Here is a 21086-nt window from a genome sequence, read left to right on the forward strand (position 1 = left end):
TGTTAGTTCTGTCTTTTATTTTGACGAGGCCGGGCGGAAGCTGAGGGGTCGGTTGTTGCGCATTGACTCCGGTGGGGTCCTCAGCGCCGCGGTGCAGCTCGTTTTGGGGCAGAAGCTGCGGAGTGAAGGCGGAGGAGGTGACGACGAGCTGCGAGGCTGCGACACCGACAACCGGTAAGTACCCGCCACGCGCGTCAACTCAGCTAGCCTACACTCACTGTTGGCCCGGTTTTCGGTCCATTTTGGCATGAAGTTGAACGTGGTCCGGTCTGAGTAGAGCAGGTAAACTTTAGTCGACCGCGTTTAACCTGCAGAACAGAAACAAGAAGGTTGTTTGTGTCGCTACGGTTTGGACTTTGTTCTGTTTGATCTGCGTGTTCACCTGAGTTCGGTTCAGACAGAAAAGTGGATCACACAAAGTTTATTCAGCTGGAGTTCAGCGTCCAAACCCATCTCCGAAAAACGGTAGATTCTGGTTCTGAGCGTCCGAAACCGCTGCTAGTTTGCGTTCCGTGAGGGAAACCCTAACCGTGTGTCACCTTTACTGCAGAGTCACATTATAAGACTAGGACCAAAACATCACGAGCGGAACCTGAAGATGTATTAAGAGTCCGTCCGTCCGTCCGTCCGTCCCAGAACTGTGGGACTGATTTTGTCGCGTTTCGTGTCAGGTGCTGGACGAACCCAAAGCGAATGCGCACATTTATTCCTCTTCACTTCAGTTCTGTAGAGTTTGTAAATCAGATGATGAAATCACCTGAAGATTAAAAAAGGTAAAAGGATGCAGAATTATAGTCATTAAATTGTTTGTCAACATACTGATGTGACTTCACTACATAAAGTCAGATTAATCTGGTCCTGGTCATGGCTTCCAGTTCAGTAGAGATTAATCAAACCACACAAACCAAACCAACAACGTGAATTTGTTCTGGAACTTAAAAAAAACCCTGAAAAACAAAGTTTATGGTTTAACAGCAGTGAGTTTGACTTGAGTCAACAGAAAACGAGGTTCTGATAAAACTGATAAAGACTGAACCGATAACAGCGGGCGGCTCTATAATAATGAGGTGAGGATGAAGCGTGTAGCGCTGATAACATCATGTTTGTCATCAGTCCCTTGTTACTGATGTTCAATGTGAGTCTCTGATGCTGACTTTTGACCCCGGCACCTTTGAGCCCTGCGCTGGCTGAACCTTCATTTGTTTTGAATGCAGAGCGAACGGCGGCTGACACTCAGTCAGACTGAGAAACGACAGAGACATGTCGGTGTCCACGCAGCTGGGTCTGCTGCTGTGGAAGAACTTCACCTACAGACGACGACAGACGGTCAGTGTCGCTGCTCAGTCACTAACCCTTCTGCTTGTTCTGGTTTGGAACATGAGGAGCAGCGGAGCACCTTTTAATGATGATGACTTTTCTTTTTGTCTCATTGTGTGTTGTGCTGATGGGAAGCTTTTATAAGCTGCAGTGTGTGTTAACAGGGCCTAATGGACCTGGTCCTAGCTGACTCTGTCTCTTTGTGTCTCAGCTTCAGCTGCTGTTGGAGATCGTCTGGCCGCTCTTCATCTTCTTCATCCTTATTGCCGTGCGTTTGAACTACCCACCTTACGAACAGCATGAGTGTGAGTATTCACTTAAGCCACAAACACTGTTCTGGATGTGATTGCACCGATTCAGATGCTTCTAGTAAACTAATTCAGTTCAACAGATCCATTTAACGGTATGACTGATCCGATTTATACTGACTTCAGACCAGGGCTGCGGTGATTTTAGTTCAGCAGCTCGTGATGCTTGGACTGTTTGGGTTTCAGTGTTTGGGTCAGTGTGTTCTGGGTGAGCTAGTGAGCTTCAGCCTGTGACCACGTACTTTACGGCATACTGTCACACAGTAGGATGTGACTGGGTGGCAGCCAGGCGCATGCTGGGAGTGTTGGTGGCCCCGGTGAACTGCAGGCCCTTGCTCCTTCCTTCACATCAGTTAACACCCAGTGCTGCATCAGTTCCTAATCATCACAGGTTACTTATCAATAACATTCTGGAGGAGGAAGAGCAGAGCAGGCTGCTGCAGGATGTCAAAGTAAAGGTCTGACCCGAGTATCTTTGTTTATCACTTTGAGTTATTATCTCTAAGCTGTTCTCTCATTATCAATGTGATGAAGGTCACTGTGCTCTGTCAAGATGCAATCACATAAGAACACATCTACCTCTGAAAGAGGTAACCTCAGGTCAGCAGAGTTAAAGCTCCACGTACTGGTGTGGTGGAGGTGACCAAGCTGAAAACCGTTGGAAATGGGAGCATCTGGGTCAGACACCCAGAACAAAGTACTGCAGAATAAAGGTTCTGCTGTGGTCAGTTACAGCAGCAGAAATGGGACACCACCATCTGGGCTCAGGAGCGTTGTGGATCTGGAGCATCCAAACCCGGCAGGAAGCCGCTCGTCTTCCTGTTTCTGTGAAAGCAGAAGCCCCACAGACCCTGCGTCCTTTCACTTCTGTGTTGGAGGAATGTTTTTGCTGTGATTCACGGTGCATGTGAGCTCAGACATGTTGAAACCGGTCCCGTTAAATGAGCTGCCAGCGTTGGCGTGTATCCGAGCCGAGCTGCCAGGGTTCACAATGCGACCTGTGAGACAGCTTAGTCACTAAATAGGCCACATTAAAGCAGAGTCCAGACACGCTGGTACCGGTACCATGTACCGGTCCTGACTGCAGCTGAGGGTCATCGGCTCATTAGCCAATTAATAAACGTAAACGGGGTCAAAGAACCAGTGGCTTCAAGAAGCCTTCAGCTTCTGTCAGGTCCTTCAACAGGAGCTGGTACCGACCCAAACCCAGCGTTTTTACTTGATGAGTACTGGCTTTTTGTAGCTTGAGGGTTTGCGAGTGTCTCCACCTGTGCAGCTGAAGGTGCTGTGTGAGCGAGTCTTATCTTATCGGTATGATTAGAAAGCAGCCTGTTGGCAGTCCTGAAGGTTCTCTGATAGCAGGGTTCCACATCAGGCTGCTGCTGCTGCTGCTGCTGCAGGTCATAATAAACCAATCACAGGTTATCTACCGAGTCCACGCTGTTCCAACTCAGCAGGAAGATAAAGATGCAGCGTTCAGACTAAACTTGTGGGGGAACACGTGTTTGTGAACTATTCAGATACCGATTCACAGTCACTGAGGATGATGTTTAACTCCTCAGTACAGTGGAACCTGCAAGTCTCCCAGAACAATTATTGCCTCTGACAAATGTGTCAATCATGAATTAGAAAAGGACGTTAAATATATAATACAATGTTTCTACTGAAACTGGTAGATGTGTTTCCAATCACTGACACAATTAAAAGGACACACTGCCAACGGAACCTGTACCTGATGCTTTTATTTTGGTAAAGACTTCAGTTATTTTCTGTCTGCAGGCCATTTTCCGAACAAGGCGATGCCTTCAGCCGGAACGCTGCCCTGGCTTCAGGGAATCCTCTGCAACGCCAACAACCCGTGCTTTAGGAACCCGACGCCGGGCGAGTCTCCAGGCGTCGTCGGCAACTTCAACGACTCCATGTGAGACCAAACAAAGGCTTGAGATGTTTTAGTTTATCATTTGAATTATTACTGGCCTGTAACCGATCATCAGGCACTGAGGCTAAGGAAATGCCCTTTCACAAAAAAAACTGACCTCCTAATGTTGTCTCCAACTCTCAGCCTAACTAAATCCTGTTTTTGCAGAATTTCTCGGCTGTTTTCCGACGCTAAGAGAATTCTTCTGTACAGTCAGAATGACAGAAACCTGGACGGGTTTAAGGAGCTAACTCAGGCCCTGCAGACGCTGCAGAACAGCCAGTCAGGTAGGAAATGCCACGCTGAGGTGGTTTACGGTGATGCACCTGAGTGTCACCGAATAATGACATTGAAGTTGTTGTGGGGGTGGATGTTTAAATTTAATGTGGACTCAGGACATTAAAACCAATGAGCGCTGCCACTGGTTTTCAGCCCCAGTGAACAGGAAGAATTCTCTCCTTTGTGTGGTAATTTGCACTTTTCTCTCCCTGTGGGGGGCGTTTCGTTTCTGTACCTGCTCCGACCTGCTGCACCCCGTCCCTCCTCCACGTTTCTCTTTATTCCTTCAGTTTTAATACGGATCCTTTTGAATCGTGAGAACAAGCTATTAAGATGTGAGCGGAGGCGGGGGCGAGCTGCAGCAAGTCTACCTGTTCCAGTGAGCTCACCTGGTTAAGGTGCAGAAGAGCCCTGAGCTTTTGGAAAGGAAACGGAAGACTTGGCACTGTGGCTCGGGCCTAGGTCGACAGACTTCTCTGATATAAAACATAATGAGAGCAGAACCTCTGGTTCTAGTGGCCTTGGCCCGGCGCCACCCTCCCCTGCAGCTGGGGTCAGCGTGTCCCCTCTCGGTTTGTGTCATTTCTGTCACAGTGAGTTTTCTGCCACTCAGTTCTGAACTATCACACTGAGCGTCACCGAGTTCAATTGTGTTGCTCTGCAGCTGAGCAAACATGCGCTAAATGAGGGGTCTGAGACCGGACCGGGCCTGGACCAGTTCACCTCAGTCTGCTGTTACAGTTGCACCTGCTTTATGAAAAGCTTGTTACACAAGCTCAGACATAGAGATGCTGCTGTTCACTGCTGTGACCAGCTGGAGGAGAGGAATAACTAATCAGGCTTAACCTGTTACATTTGGAGTATTATAATATTGTTTATCTGACCTCAGAGACCGCAAACACCCTAACAGTGAGTAAGTGGACTCTGACTAGAGGCTGCGGCAGATGTGAAAGCCTGTCTGATGATCTGCAGTCGAAGGGTCTGTTTTGTTCTCCTTTGTGTCAGATGCTGTTTTACTGATGTCATGATAATATTATGATAACAACGTCTTGTTTAACCACTGTGTGTCTGTGTGGCTGAACCTTCACATTGTATAACACAACTGTCTGTTGTGTGTTTCTGCTGGAGTCTCAGAGGAAAGTCTTCCTCATTTGACCAATCACCTCAGTCAAGGTTGATGATGTCAGACAGCGTCACCTGTCCTCTGACCCATCACTAACACGTTTTGAGCCATGCACGGCCTTACCTCCTCCACCTCAAACTAAAAACGAAATGTCTGTGAGTGGGCAGAACTAATGTTTGGCTCTGCGCATCCTGCAGCGGCTGGAAAGGAAACCTCAGCGGGAGCCAGTGGCTTTGGTGAGGAGAATCATGAGCCTGGTGGAGAAATGGGATCAGGCTGATTTACCAACATCTGGACAGAGAACAGCGAGTCCCACTCGGCTCTGCTCACTTGGTCAGAGTGCTCCAGTGACACACGTTGAACCGATCGTGTGTTGTTTGAGTCTTAACCTTTGTGCTACGGTGTGCGGAAGAGAAGGAGAAGAATGGGTGGGGTGGTTTGTGTGATGGGGGGTTCTCTAAACAAACCTGGATGAGTGCTTCCAACTGAGTGGAAGGTTTGTCCTGGGACATGTGACAACATGCAGGTGAAACTAAGTCAGAAACATCTGCTGCTCAAACGCACAATGCCAAATATGGGCACTGCTTCCTTCTGAAGGGTCACATACTGTGGTTATATGTCAAAGCCTAAAAAGCAACCAACAAGCGTCTGCTCTATAACTGAAACGACCAAGTGTCAACAGGAGCTTTACCCCTTGTGTATGCCAGCCTTTGTGGGTAGAACTAGGTTAAATGAGGACGAGGGCTTTCTCTGACCCATCATGTTTTTTTCCTCAGGATTCAAACTAAAGCATTTCCTGCGAGACAATGAGACGCTGTCAAGCTTTCTGCTGAGGAATGCCTCGTTCCCTGAACACAGCGTCCAGGTGATCAGAGAGGCCGACGTCAACCTGGAGAAGGTGAGGGCGGTATAAAAGTTTGTCTGATTCATCACGTGGTTGCTGCTTCTGTAATTGATCTAGGCCCACGTTTCTGTACTTAATTTTTTCCTTTAGTTATGAGTTTAACCCAGCACCAAAAACACCAGACAGGGATCAAATGCAAGAAGAAAAGTCACACACTCACAGAAACACAGTGTGATGGTTTTAGTTCTGTTGGTCCAGAAGTTTCTGTGACACACGGTCTCTGGGTCTCAGGTTCTCCTCAGAGGCTTTGGGGTCCACCTGAGGGACATGTGTCCTTCAGGTGGTAAGCACCGCTTGGAGGACTTCATCATGATCCCAGACCCGCAGGTATTGTTGCTGGTACAGGAGGTCATCTGTGAGGCATCGCCGACCTGGCTGAACCAGGCTGAGGAGCACTTCCTGAGCAACCTGGACTTCCTCAAACCCATCCAGGTAAAGCCCAGGTTTCTCATGGTATGGACCCACGTTCTCTGGTTTGGAACCTAGACGACATAAAGTGAACAGAAGCTGAGGTTTTAGTTGAGATTATCGAGAGCAGGAGAAAATGCCTGTTGAGTACCTAAGCGGACCAGGTGCCAGCTATGTTCTGACAGAGGGAGAATTGTGCTGGTCACTCACAAATTGTTAAAACTAGTTGGCCTCTAAAACTAAACTGGTTAGTTGGTCAACCATTACGTAGCTGGATGCAGGTGAAAACAGGAATTTATTGAGCTTATTACGGAGTTTGTCTGAGGATCAGAACCAAAAGATCAAACGGTGGAAACTGACGCTGTCTGTCTGTGCTAATGTGTTTGAATTATTATATTATTAAAGGACTCAAGCCCGCGTCCTGTCCGAACAGTGAACCAGGGCGTTTTCACCGGTTCAGGTGACACACATTCACTGTGCTATTTGTGTGGGAGGAGGCGTGTCTCGGCTCGTATCTACAGGCTCGGTTTTCGTAGCCTGGAGACCGGTTTTTAAAGGCTTGGAGGTGTGAGAGCAAGTCAGCAAGGCCTCGGCTCCTTTTGTCTGCGCAAACATACAAGCTGCTGACAAATAAAAGTCTCCACAGAGGCAGCCACAGAATCCCTGAAATGCTCACTGCAGGCGGAGACACTTGGTCTTTGCTTCACAGATCAAACCAGGTTTGGGTCAATGCAGCCAGCAGCATGTGGAGTTAGTTACTGTAGCTCACTCTTGTTCAAGTGCTTTAGTTTAGGATTAAAATGTGTTTAAACAAAATAAACGTTCAAAGCCACAGGCCTGTGTGGATGCTAACTGGGTTGTGTCTCCGTGTCTCAGAGGGACGGGCATTCAGACCCTGAAGCTGTCAGACAAGTTGCCCGAGCGACCAACAAACTGCTGGAGAACCTGGGGTCACTGGCTGTAGAGGTAAGAAACCGTACAGGAAGTGATGCTGGTTTGTGGGTGAGACTCCCAGTCCACCTCTATCTGGGGCCACTGGGTTTACTTGGCAGCTATCCGAGTCTGTCTCTACATACAAGAGCTTGCAGCTGAACAAAGAGTCGATGTCTCTACAGGTTTTCACTTCACAGTCCTCAGAGTCCAAACAAACAACAAAGCACTGTGTTGGTCGCCATCCTGCTCGGTTCCACTGGCCCCCCACGAGCCAGCAGATGGCTGCACGTCTCTAACCCACAGTAACACTGGGACACACTCGGCTGGGGGCTGAGGCTGATCTCCCTTAGGACTGATTACGAAGAGTAAAGTTCAGTCTTACTGACCCAGTTAGTTGTTTTTTACCATGAGGTTATCACATTCATCCTGACTCAGCATCCACAGAAACCAAACGGCATCAACGGCTGACACGTGTTGTCACTTTACCCCAGAGAGGGAGTCTGTGTTACAGAGGTCAAATAAACAAGGAAAATAACAGATTGATCATTTAATCTCATCTAGTTTGGGAGCTTTGTTTTGAAGATTTTTAAACAGGAAGTGTGTGGTTGGATGTGTGGAGTTTTTGCAGAAGTCTCATTTATAATAAGTGTTGCTCTGCTGAATCAACATATTAATGTGATGAGCTCTGAGTTCTTATTAGTAGCTGTGAACAGAACCAAGCAGAGTTATGCTTATGCAAATTTATTCAAACTGATAAAAGATTTCCAGTGGAACTGAAACGCCCGTAAAGCTTTACTGAAGAAGAGTGGAGATGGATGATGATGATGATGATGATGATGATGACGATGAGGGTAGTGTTTAAGGGTTCCTGTACTTTTCCCTTAGACCTGAGGTTGGAGGAAAATGTTGAGCTTTGTAGCCTCCAACTTCCTGTCTTTGGACACATGTGATCTACTTTTGTTTAAATAACACGATGACAACAACTGCTCCCTCGTTCCACTTTCTGGGCCACACTAAAACATTATGCGTTAGAATTGCGTGCTGCTCTGTTTGGGTAACTGGAAAAGTGGCAGATTCTGATTTTCATTAAGATCTGTAGTTGATGGTTGAGTAGAAAGCAGTGAGAACTTCTCAGACTGCATTATCTGCATTATTTATGGCAGCAGGTGTAGTGTAGCGTAGGCGTCGTTTGTCTGTTAAGGTCTAACCATCACAGAGGTCACAGTTCATCTGATGTCCGAGTCTGATAATAGTCAGAATGTATCAAATCGGTCTGATGAACCTGCACAGAACAACCTGAAGAGACCAAAGCTCAGATGACAAATAAATCCAGCCACAAGTCACAAAATCACCATGCTGATGATTGAATGGCTTTAGTGGAACTGAAGACTAATTAATAATTGAGAGCTGAACCAAACCCAAACCAGCAGCTCACATCAGAACAAATACAGTAGCTGGTTCTGAACAGGTGACCTGTTTTACCGATGCCTTAAAGTCTTCCTGTCAGTGACACCTAGTCCCGGTCCAGGACCAAACCAGAGCCAGTCTCACCCGCAGCCTCTCTGTCTCCAGCTGGCCAGTATGAAGAGCTGGATTGACCTGAGGAACGAGATAAACTTTCTGACTCAGAACGCCACGTCCTCGCCCAGTGCCATGTACCAGGCCGTCTCCAGGATTGTGTGCGGTCACCCTGAGGGTGGCGGGCTGCAGATCAAATCCCTCAACTGGTATGAAGACAGCAACTACAAAGCCCTGTTTGGAAACTACAACAGTAGCGAAGACGAGAGCATGACACTCTACGACAACTCGTCCAGTGAGTCTGAGCTTAGTTAACTGGTTTTAAACACAAAGACATAGATCTACTGCTCAGGGTTTCATCCATGCAGATCAGTTCATTGAGAACATAGGGCACTAGTTGACCTTCCACCTGTCTTCCAGCGCCGTACTGTAACAGCCTGGTGAAGAACATGGACTCCAACCCCATGTCCAGGATGATCTGGCAGGCTCTTAAGCCTCTACTCTTGGGGAAGATCCTGTACACCCCCCATACTCCTGTCACCCAGAGGATCATCCATGAGGTGAGTCTGTGTGACTGCTCACCCCATTGCTTTCTGCAGGAGGAGGTGGGGTTTGTCTCACAAGCACCTGTGTTGGTCTCAGGTGAACCGGACCTTCCAGGAGCTTGGCGTCTTCAGGGACCTGGGAGGAATGTGGGAGGAGATGAGGCCCAAAGTGTGGAACTTCATGGAGAACAGTCAGCACATGGACCTGATCCGGGTAAACGGGTTTCTGAGTTTTGCTCTACTTATAGCAGGGGTGTCCAACCCCTTCGACAGCCACTGCCCTGGTGGTTTTCCAACTCTTCTTCAAATTATCTTGATCAGGTGTGTCAGTTAGCTGTTGATTGACTGAACACCCCAGTTTTAGGTAATCAGTATTAGCTGGGGCAAGGAGAATTAGAAAGCCTAGCTCTCGAGGACCAGGGCTGGACACCCGTCTTATACAAGTCCTTCAGTTAACCACCCTTTTCTCATCTAGACTCTGCTGAAGAACAACATCACTGCGAGGTTCCTCCATGCACAACTGACCAAAACGGACTGGACCGTGGCCGATGTTTCCAACTTCTTGTCCAAGCAGGCAGAAGACCTGCAGCCGCCGGGCAGCGACATCACATGGAGGGACGTGTTTAACGAGACTGACCAGGCCATCATGAGCATTTCCCGCTTCATGGAGGTCAGCAAACAAAAACCGTGTCACCGGTGCTTCATTGTTTTCTGATGGTCCTGACCCTCATAGATAATCCAAAGATTTAAGTTTGGGTCTTAAAACTTTCGCAAACATGCATAAGGCTAATGTTTGACTTACACAGTGATGGCCTGTGTGTGTTTGCAGTGTGTTAACCTGGACAAACTGGAGCCAGTGTCCACTGAGGAGCGACTGGTCAACCAGTCCATGGGTCTGCTGGAGGACAGAAAGTTCTGGGCAGGCATCGTGTTCCCCGATATCCTCCCCAATGCTACAGAGCTGCCAGCTAAAGTCAACTACAAGATCCGCATGGATATCGACAACGTGGAGCGAACCAATAAAATCAAAGACGCGTAAGTTCGAGAGACGAATGTGCAGCAGCCATGAGGCGGTGAAGAATTCTGCTATTATACAGTCAGCTTCGATTGGGACCAGTTGTGTTTACAGTAAACTACAGTGGGTTAGGTTTGCTTCATAGCCTCATGCTGAGCTAATGACACAGAAACATTTGGGTCAAAATATAAAAACTGTCCAAATACTGAATCACTATTTCTGGCACAATGAGGATTTTTCTGTTTGAAGAAAAATTGGTCCAGCTTAGAACATTACACTTGGCATTTTCTCCTTTTCAGGTACTGGGACCCCGGTCCTCGTGCTGACCCATTTGAGGACATGCGGTACATCTGGGGTGGGTTCCTCTACCTGCAGGATGTTATTGAGCAAGGCATTGTCAGAGCCGTGACGGGCACCAAGGAGAAGACGGGCATCTACATCCAGCAGATGCCGTACCCCTGCTATGTAGACGACATGTAGGAACGCGCTTGTGCTCCTTCCTTCCCGTGATGCAGCCACAGCTCCATCTCAAACTGACCATGTCCTGTCTGTCCCAGCTTCCTGCGGATCATGAGCCGCTCCATGCCGCTCTTCATGACGCTGGCCTGGATGTACTCGGTGGCGATCATCCTGAAAAGCGTGGTGTACGAGAAGGAGGCACGACTGAAGGAGACCATGAGGATTATGGGTCTGGATAACGGCATCCTATGGTTCAGTTGGTTCATCAGCAGCCTGATCCCCCTGCTGATCAGCGCCGGGCTACTGGTGCTGCTGCTCAAGGTGTGCTTTTAGATTAATGGCCTATTTTGACAGTTCTGTGTGTGATTAATCTTCTTCATTTGGGTCTGTACTTAAGCATTGGTATAACCATGTGGGGTGGATGTTACTCTGCCTGCTCTGTGTGCAGAAGGGGAACCTGCTGCCTTACAGTGACCCAGGCGTGGTTTTCCTCTTCCTGGGATCTTTTGCGGTGGTGACCATCATGCAGTGTTTCCTCCTCAGCACCGCGTTTGCCCGAGCGAACTTGGCTGCTGCCTGTGGCGGGATCATCTACTTCACGCTCTACCTGCCCTACGTTCTCTGCGTTGCCTGGCAGGACTACATCGGCTTTGGAGCCAAGGTTTTTGCTGTAAGTCCTCTGAATAGGATTAATCGCTGCTACGATACCCTGTCCTGGTTGGAGAGAGTGAGTCACGTGACCCGTCTCCCCCGCAGAGCCTCCTGTCTCCTGTAGCATTTGGGTTTGGCTGCGAGTACTTTGCTCTGTTCGAGGAGCAGGGGGTTGGTATCCAGTGGAAGAACCTGGTGTCTAGTCCTTTGGAGGAGGACGACTTCAGCCTCCGCACCACCATCATCCTCATGTACTTTGACTCCTTCCTGTATGGAGTCCTTACCTGGTACCTGGAGGCCGTGTTCCCAGGTGAAGTCATTTCTGACTGACGCACAAAAAAATCAAACCCAACACAAGTTGCATCTTGATTTGTCTTTGCTGGTTCACATGGTGGGAGTGAAAAGGATTCTGACTCTGCTTAAAATTCTCTTAAAATCCTCCTCTTTAATCTGTTTTATCAACATTTTTACTGGCTTTAGAAGTTTGAGTCTGTTTAGAAGTCTGTTCAAAAAGAATAAGAAGAGCACATTTCTCTGAAGCAGAGATCTTAGACTAATGATACGTTTCATGGCCTTTGTTTGAGTGTCCTGGTCTTTGCTTGCTGTGTGTCTCAGGTCAGTACGGGATTCCTCGACCCTGGTATTTTCCCTTCTCCAGGTCCTACTGGTTTGGGGAGGAGGAAGGAAAGTCCAGTAAAATCCCTCTAAACCGAAAAGGAAACGCAGGAGGTGAGGCTGCTGTAGCATTTACAGCCACTGTGTGGCAGTACACCACCAGAGGTAACACACCTGTCTCCTGTTTTCAGCTGTGTACATGGAAGAGGAGCCAGCTCACCTGGAGCCCGGTGTCTACATCGAGAACCTTGTAAAGGTCTATCGTCATGGGAAGAAGCTGGCAGTGGATGGACTGACGCTCGGCTTCTACGAGGGACAAATCACCTCTTTTCTGGGACACAACGGAGCCGGAAAAACCACCACCATGTAAGCAAGACTAAACCAGAGCTAACCACAGGTCTGCGTTGTGCTACAGGTGCCAGGTTAACGACGACAGACGTGTGGCAACCTACTGCCAACATGGTCCTCTGTCATGCTTTGGGCCTAAGCTCATCAGTGAAGCTGATTTACCTCTGGCTGTGTTTACTGGAAAACCTCAGAGGTGGACTGAGCTTTAATTGAACTATACTGGTGCTGCGTGTCCAAACTCGAATTGTCTTTGTCCTGTCAGGTCCATCCTTACTGGCCTGTTTCCACCCACCTCGGGTACAGCCTACATCCTGGGCAGGGACATCCGGACCGACCTGAGCACCATCAGACAGAGTCTGGGAGTCTGTCCCCAACACAATGTCCTTTTCAGCATGTCAGTCCTTTTTCCTTTCTTTGTTTTTCTCCTTGCTGATTTTTCTCGTCATTTGACTGTGTTGGTGCCTCCTCCAGGCTGACAGTGGAGGAGCACATCTGGTTCTATGCGCGTCTTAAAGGACTGTCAGAGGAGAGGGTGAAAAGTGAGATTGAGCAGATCCTGAAGGACACCGGGCTACCACACAAGCGCTCCTCTCGGACCAGCACTCTGTCCGGGGGCATGCAGAGGAAGCTGTCTGTGGCTCTGGCGTTCGTGGGGGGATCAAAGGTGGTGATCCTGGACGAGCCCACTGCCGGCGTTGACCCATATGCCCGTAGAGGAATATGGGACCTACTGCTGAAGTACCGCCAGGGTAAGTCCTCCGATTGGTCCTTTCAGTCACCTGTTTTATGGCTATTCGGTTCCATGGGACTTCAACGCCTGCTTCTGCATCATGCCAGGTAGAACCATCATCTTGTCGACACACCACATGGACGAGGCCGACATTCTGGGCGACCGCATTGCTATTATCTCCCACGGAAAGCTGTGCTGTGTCGGCTCGTCTCTGTACCTCAAGAACCACCTTGGAACAGGATACTACCTAACCCTGGTGAAGAAGGAACCAGAACCATCTCTCAGTTCCTGCAGGAACTCATCCAGCACTGTGTCCTTCACCAAGAAGGTGTGAGCGCTGACTTGGTGTTCATCACAGCTCTAGATGAGGGGGTTGTGACTTTAGCTGGTGTGTGTTTCAGGAGGAGGAATGCGCTTCGGTTAGCAGCAGTGACGCAGGACTCGGCAGCGAACATGAAAGTGAGGCTGCTACCATCGGTGAGCTGTCTGTTCCTGCAGAGGGTTTGACTTCCTCCCCTCCAGTTGGATCTGATCTGTGCCTCTCTCTGTCCTCAGAGAATGGCCCCTCAGCTTCGGTCTGCAATGTCCCCTTCGTTCCCCCAGACGTGACGCTGATCTCCAGTCTGATTCTGCGACACGTCCCTGCAGCACGCCTGGTGGAGGACCTGGGTCATGAGCTGACCTACATCCTGCCGTACAGCGCTGCCAAAGATGGCGCCTTCGTGGAGCTTTTCAAGGACCTGGACATGAAGCTGTCGTACCTCAGCATCTCCAGCTACGGAGTGTCTGACACCACGCTGGAGGAGGTGATGATGTGTTGAAGGTTTAGGGAGAATCTGAAGTTTGTGTCCTTGATACTTTATTATTTATTTATAAGCATCTTCCAGAGTAAGAGTTCAGAATAGGCTGATGTAGACTGTTCTGCTTAAATCAAGAACAAACTGGTCTAACCAAAGTTTTTTTTTGTAATTTTAGATTTTCCTGAAAGTAGCTGAAGATAACGGAGTTGACACTGATGTACCCTCAGGTACATGTGACCTCTGAGGACGGCTATCTTTCAAAATAAAAGTAAGAAATACTGAAAGGCCCACTGTGTTCAGACGGGACGCTTCCTGTCCAGAGACGAAGGAGGACTCACGCCTTTGGTGGAGGAGACCCCCAAAGCTGCCTGAGACCTTTGACTGAGGATTACAACAACGATGGCAATGACTCTGATGGAGACCCAGGTATGACCCGCTCTAACACAGTGAAACACACCGGTACGTTGTGATAACCTCGTATCTTGTGCTGCACAGAGGGCAGGGAGACAGACTGGCTGAAATGCACCGATGGTAAAGGCTCGTATCAGGTGAAGGGTTGGCATCTGATGCAGCAGCAGTTTGTGGCGCTGATGTGGAAACGCTTCCTGTATGCTCGGCGCTCCAGGAAGGGCTTCTTTGCTCAGGTAATGGCCAGTTTTGGAAGGTTTTCTCTTTATTCTCTGTGCACGTGTCAAAGTTGATGGTTTGCTTGTTTTTAGATTGTCCTTCCTGCCATGTTTGTCTGCATCGCTTTGATCTTCAGCCTCATCGTTCCCCCGTTTGGAAAGTATCCCAGTCTGGAGCTGCAGCCGTGGATGTACGAGGACCAGGTCACCTTTATTAGGTACGCACTTGTCCAGGTGTACCTTCAGTGCTGCCACGCTGTAGTAACACTGTGTTCTGATTGCGTCTGTGTCTCTGTCAGTGATGACGCTCCCACTGACGCCAACATGCAGAAGCTTCTGAACTCCCTGCTGGACACTCCAGGCTTTGGGACTCGCTGCATGGACGGACATCCTATACCGTAAGAAAGCTAAAAATGTCAGTGACGTTGCCAGTTCTGATTCAGATCATAACGATCCCTGTGGTCCTGGTCTCAGGGAGACTCCCTGTACGATGGGAGACGAGGACTGGCACGTCCCTGATGTCCCTGAAGTTCAGCAGATGTTCAGCTCAGGGAACTGGACCATGGAGAATCCTTCTCCGGCCTGTAACTGCAGCTGTGATGGAAAGAAGAAGATGCTCCCGGAGTGTCCTGTAGGAGCTGGAGGACCGCCCCCCCCTGAGGTAACACATCCACTCTAAAGCAGTAGCTGGAGCCAACCTTGGTGTCTGTTGTAAAATTGCATTAGAAAACTGGTCCCATGCTGTTTGTTCTGTTGTTGCTCGGTCCAGATGAAGCTGAGTGCCACCGACACACTGCAGAACCTGACAGGAAGGAACATCTCTGACTACCTGGTGAAAACATATGCTCAGATCATTGGCAAGAGGTGAGAAATGTAGAGTCAGAGTCATGGGAAGAGAATGCATCTTAGGAACCAGGACTGAAGGTTATCTTTTTTGTTTCACAGCCTAAAGAACAAGGTGTGGGTCAACGAGTTCAGGTCAGACCCTGGTTTTATTCTGAAATTATGATCTTGGCCAGTCAGCAGCTGGTTCCAGATGTTCACCTGCTGGTTTCCTGTCTGTAGGTATGGAGGATTCTCACTGGGAGCCAGAAGCACTCAGGTGCTGCCACCAGCCGATGAGATTGATGACGCCATCGAGAGAGTCCGGAAGATCTTTGAAATCCAGAAGGTGAGTGTGAGAAACACTGACCTGGAACCTGTGTGTGGAACCAGTGTCGGGGTCTGAGGAGAGTCAAGCGTCTGCTCAAGTAGCACGTTGCTGTGGTATCGGATGTCTCACGATGAGACTCTGTTTGGTGCAGGGGGCAGCTGCAGATCGGTTCCTTGAGAGTTTGTCTGGATTCATTAACGGCCTGGATACAAAGAACAACGTGAAGGTGAGAACGTGTCCACATGGGACGGAAGCAGTGTGAAGGTTTCTGGGAGCTCTGGGTTCTGATAAGGAGCAGAACCTTGACCTTGGGCCTAACTGACCTGTTCCCTGTTTAGATCTGGTTCAACAACAAAGGCTGGCATAGCATTGGTGCCTTCATCAACGTCATGAGTAACGGCATCCTGAGAGCTAACCTGCCAGAGGAGAAGGATCCCAGCCGCCACGGCATCAGTGTCTTCAACCACCCACTGAATCTGACCAAGGAGCAGCTGTCCCAGGTGGCGCTGTGAGTACACACTTGCCTGACCTGTACGACTGCTTGCTGTGCCTGGAGCCTCCTCCTCATCCTCCTCCTCCTCCTCCTCCTCCTCATCTTCTTTCCAGGGTGACGACCTCTGTGGACGTCCTGGTGTCCATCTGTGTCATCTTTGCCATGTCCTTTGTCCCGGCCAGCTTCGTAGTCTTCCTCATCCAGGAGCGCGTCAGCAAAGCCAAACACATGCAGTTCATCAGCGGAGTCCAGCCACTGCTGTACTGGGTGGCCAACTTCACCTGGGACATGGTGCGTACATGCATGACACGTGCACGCATGTACGTGTCTGTCTGTTAATGACCTTGTTTCTGTCTGCAGTGTAACTACGTTGTCCCAGCGACGCTCGTCATCCTCATCTTTGTCTGTTTCCAACAAAAAGCCTACGTGTCCTCCACCAACCTTCCGGTGCTCGCCCTGCTGCTGCTGCTCTACGGGTCAGATACACATTACCCTGCAGGACAGAACACTGGCCAAACACATCAACTCAGAGCTTCACTCTATCCTTCACTGTACTTGTTGAGGTGTCTCTTAGTCCTCCCTCTGTTTCCCTTTTTCCCATCCAGCTGGTCGATCACACCTCTTATGTATCCGGCCTCCTTCTTCTTTAAGATCCCCAGCACAGCCTACGTGGTCCTCACCAGCGTCAACATCCTGATTGGCATCAACGGCAGCATCTCCACCTTTGTCATGGAGCTGTTTGGAAACAACGTGTGTGGACAGAAACAAGCCGCAGCTTGGAATCAGCAGCTGCAGGAACTATCGTCTCTGAGCTTTGTCTGTTTGTTTGTGCAGGAGATTGGAGGAATCAACGACATCCTGAAGAATGTCCTCCTCATCTTCCCTCACTTCTGTCTTGGCCGAGGACTCATTGACATGGTGAAGAACCAAGCGATGGCTGACGCCCTCGAGAGATTCGGTAAAAACACACACACACACACACACACACACACACACACACACACACACACACACACACACACACATCCTTAACATAATGGCTTCTCTAGCCCCTAACCCTATCCATCACAAATAAAGGCAGATGTCTAATCTTTGCTCTCATCCAAACCAAAACTCAATTCTAACCTCAGCCCTAAAATCACATCTTTACCCTCAAACAGGCCTTTAAAGTGAGGTCCAAAGTGAGGAGGACTGGAAAAAATGTCCTCACTTTGGTAGGAAAGTATATTTTTTTTATTTTTTTTTTGGTTCTCACTTTGATGGAAGTACAAGTGTACACACACACACACACACTCACACACACACACACTATGGTCATGTGTAGACTGTGTTGATGCACTGGAAGGACTGATACCAGTTGTTTTCCAGGTGAAAACAGGTTTCGCTCTCCTCTGGAATGGGACATGGTGGGAAAAAACCTGTTTGCTATGGCTGTGGAGGGAGTGGTGTTCTTCATCATCACCGTCCTCATCCAGTACAGGTTCTGCATTAAACCCAGGTATTTGTCCTTCTAAACCTATAAGCACCTTTTAGATTTAAAGGCATACGGTGTCACGGGGGGAGGTAAAGGCTCTGTTCCATGCGTTTGAGCAGGCCGCTCAGTAAACTCACCAAACTGGGACCTCTGGGTGAGGAGGATGAGGATGTGGCTCGAGAGAGACAGCGAATCGTCCATGGCCTCGGGCACGGAGACATCCTGGAGCTCAGACAGCTCACCAAGGTACAGAAACTCTCGCTTGCACTGTGTCCATCTTGATCTAAACTGGAGCTGACTGAAGGATTCCGGTAGGTCTTTAAGGTGAAGCAGAAGCCAGCCGTGGATCGACTGTGTGTAGGAATTCCTCCTGGAGAGGTGGGCACTTCCTTATGAGACACGCGTCACATGATGCTGCAACCTGCCAAACTAACTAAGCTGTGTGTGGATAGTGCTTCGGTCTGCTAGGTGTCAATGGAGCTGGGAAGACCACCACCTTCAAGATGCTGACAGGAGACACGGGGGTGACCAGCGGGGAGGCCTTCCTGGCTGGAAAGAGGTGGGAAAAGAACAGCGTTTAAGTTGTGCTGCTTAACACTGATGATGAACGTTGCAGGTTTCACTACCAAAGCAGCAGGAAGTAGTGAATTTGGTGCTAGAAGTAAAGCTCCACACAGATACTGTAGTTCTGATGGTTCAGTATCTAGTGCATCGGTCTGATAGCTCCTTGGAAGGTCCCTGGTTCAATCCCTGCCTCTGTCCATGAGTAAGACACTCCATGCTAGCTCCCCAAGCACCAACTTTTTATTGGTATCTTTTATTGAGAATGAACTCCCTGCATTTTCAGGAGGCCTGTGATTCAGACACACAGATACAGTGTCACTTTTCTGTGTGTTGACAGTATTTGTGTGTGTGTGTGTGTGTGTGTGTTCACAGTATCCTGAGGGAAATCAATACTGTCCATCAGAACATGGGTTACTGTCCTCAGTTTGATGCCATCAACGATCTGCTAACAGGACGAGAACATCTGGAGCTGTACGCTGTTCTCCGAGGAGTCGGCGAGAGCGAAGTCTGCGACGTGAGTAAATGTTCACACCGAACACACACACACATAGCATTGTCATGTTCATGCTGACATACGTCTCACTGCAAACGACAGCAGGTTGCTGTGGTAATGAAGTTTGATTGACAGGTGGCAGAGTGGGGGATCAGGAAGCTGGGGCTGGTGAAGTATGCTGATAAAGCTGCAGGAAGTTACAGCGGAGGAAACATGAGGAAACTGTCCACGGCCATGGCTCTAATCGGAGCGCCGCCCGTCGTCTTCTTGGTAACGTCCCAGCACTACAGAAACACTGAGTCAGAGCTCAGCTCACCCACGGCCACATGCGGTCAGGTTGAACTGAAGTGTAATTGTTCAACTGGACTTTAAGGTTTGAAGGACAATTAAAATGTTTTTAAAGTACACTTTTTTACAAAAAATATCCTGATGGGCTCTTTTAAAGTTCTAATAAGCAAAACTACAAAAAAAAAAAAAACAATTACCAAATTACAGGTCACAATTACAGTGACCTCGTCCTGTACTTTCAGGACGAGCCCACCACCGGCATGGACCCCAAAGCCCGCCGGGCCCTGTGGAACTGCATCCACAGCGTCATCAAAGAGGGGCGCTCCGTCGTCCTCACCTCTCACAGGTTGACAGAAGCCACTTCGGTTCAGTTAACACTGTGTGTTTGACACATTTCTGAGCGTGTGTGTGTGTGTGTGTGTGTGTCAGTATGGAGGAGTGTGAGGCTCTGTGCACCAGGATGGCCATCATGGTGAATGGCAGGTTCAGATGCCTCGGCAGCGTCCAGCACCTGAAGAACAGGTAACACTGACCCGTCACCGCCGTTATGAGACGCAGGAGCAAGTCTGGACTCATGTTTCAGTCACTGTGGCAACTATGGAAGCTCCACGTCCAACAGTAACCCATGATAACTGGTCTCCAGGTTTGGCGACGGCTACACCATCATCCTGCGGGTGGCGGGACCTGACCCAGACCTGCTGCCCGTCATGAAGTTCATAGAAAGCGAGCTTAGCGGCAGCACGCTGAAGGAGCGTCACAGGAACATGCTGCAGTACCAGCTGCCTTCTTCTCTTACTTCACTCGCCCACATTTTCTCCATCCTGGCTAAAAATAAGGAGATGCTGCGGATAGAAGACTACTCCGTCACACAGACCACGCTGGACCAGGTAGACACGGGCAAGTTGCAGCCGGGGAAAGGGGGATGTTGAGTCTTAGTGTCTGACACAAAGCTGACGTCGGTGTGGTGCTCAGCTTTGTGTTCAGACTAGTTCCTGGTCAATTCTCAACTTGTTGTTGTTTCAGGTGTTCGTGAACTTTGCCAAGGACCAGAGCGATGACTACCACTCCAAAGACAACTCTGTGAGACGGAAGGACGTCTCCGTTGACATGTCTACACTGAGCCCCAAGGCTGCCGTGGAGGCAGCCGGACTGAGGGAGAGCGTCATGTGACCACGCAATCCCACACCTGGACTCTGGACCCTGCAGCAGAGAGGACCCCACATGCTGCCTCATGCCACTCAATGCAAACCAACTCTGTTAGTGCCGACACCGTGATCCAACGGTGCCTCTAAGAACAGTCCAGGGTCCGGTTGGGTTATGAAGAATCCGAATCATTTCAAACTGCCAAGGGCTCCAACGCAAAAATCCCAATTGAAATAACCTCTGATCTTTTTAGTCTTCAGACTTTTATTTATGTGTAGATTAAACTAAATGTAATTTGTTTTATTTCGACCAGAGGCCAAGTGGCATTACTGTTTCCTGTAGTATTTAGCAAGTTGATTTTAGTTTTTTTCTAAAGAAAAGAAACAAGCAGATTCATTTGTTTGGTTTTAACGTAACGTGAAAATACCTCATTAGCTTCTGACAGAAAACTGTAGTATTATCAGGAAACAGCTGATCGAGACGCGGCCACAGATTGTTCTCGGCATGCTCTGTTCCAGCAGCAGGAGGCTGAAGTGGCCGATCAGACTGAAACACTTCATCGGTCAGTTCGTGTTTGCACTGAACCTGATTTTTATCCATCGACAGGAGCAAGTTTATTTATTGTGACAGCAGAAGAACTGTTACTACAAGGAAACCAATACTACAATCACAATCACCCACATGTCATGTCTCTGCTCCACATCAGTGGGTTAACCGAGGCGCCACGAGCTGCTGAGCAGTCGGTGACTCAGGACTAAACTGGATCCAGGACAGCAGACAAGTTAGACAAAGAAATCTGTATAACACAGTCAGACGTCAGTAAAAAGTTCCAGGAGAATCTATTTTGATTCTTAGTTTTTAAGCTGTCAGTGATGCATTTTGTGTCATGAGAGACAAGTCTCTCTTCACAGACAAACCAATGTTGGCGTCCTGCAGGTGTTTGCACAGCTGTGAACAATAAACGCGATCAGTAACACAACA

At 48.9% G+C, this 21086-nt stretch overlaps 1 protein-coding gene across 3 annotated transcripts; it reads left to right on the forward strand.

The window, feature by feature from the left end:
• The first annotated feature begins 15 nt into the window (after positions 1-15).
• On the forward strand, positions 16-21086 carry abca1b (ATP-binding cassette, sub-family A (ABC1), member 1B). Of its 3 annotated transcripts, none has more exons than XM_055512409.1 (49): positions 16-174; positions 1215-1326; positions 1529-1622; positions 3405-3546; positions 3712-3830; positions 5722-5843; positions 6081-6281; positions 7134-7223; positions 8763-9003; positions 9129-9268; positions 9351-9467; positions 9729-9923; positions 10083-10288; positions 10568-10744; positions 10826-11048; positions 11176-11397; positions 11484-11688; positions 11994-12107; positions 12185-12359; positions 12604-12735; positions 12813-13090; positions 13179-13399; positions 13473-13548; positions 13627-13877; positions 14047-14098; positions 14172-14297; positions 14367-14515; positions 14591-14715; positions 14797-14895; positions 14972-15158; positions 15267-15361; positions 15443-15475; positions 15563-15668; positions 15802-15876; positions 15989-16158; positions 16257-16434; positions 16504-16619; positions 16749-16893; positions 16978-17101; positions 17512-17641; positions 17737-17863; positions 17933-17995; positions 18070-18176; positions 18554-18695; positions 18810-18944; positions 19205-19308; positions 19392-19484; positions 19606-19859; positions 19986-21086. In XM_055512409.1, the coding sequence occupies exons 2-49, from the start codon at positions 1261-1263 to the stop codon at positions 20018-20020; spliced, it is 6777 nt and encodes a 2258-aa protein (XP_055368384.1). In that variant the 5' UTR covers positions 16-174; positions 1215-1260; the 3' UTR covers positions 20021-21086. The 3 variants fall into 3 exon arrangements, with proteins under 3 accessions (XP_055368384.1, XP_029021280.1, XP_055368383.1); XM_029165447.2 differs by having other exon boundaries at positions 19606-19849; XM_055512408.1 differs by having other exon boundaries at positions 13473-13530; positions 19606-19849.

The sequence above is a fragment of the Betta splendens genome, chromosome 10 (genome assembly GCF_900634795.4).
Source record: "Betta splendens chromosome 10, fBetSpl5.4, whole genome shotgun sequence".
NCBI lineage: Eukaryota > Metazoa > Chordata > Actinopteri > Anabantiformes > Osphronemidae > Betta > Betta splendens.

Coding starts and splice junctions, on each gene's coding strand:
- abca1b (XM_029165447.2), top strand. CDS start 1,261: ATGTCGGTGTCCACGCAGCTGGGTCTGCTGCTGTGGAAGAACTTCACC. Junction 13,549..13,626: donor AAGTGAGGCTGCTACCATCG/GTGAGCTGTCTG, acceptor CTCTGTCCTCAG/AGAATGGCCCCTCAGCTTCG. Junction 16,620..16,748: donor CTGCTGCTGCTGCTCTACGG/GTCAGATACACA, acceptor TTTCCCATCCAG/CTGGTCGATCACACCTCTTA.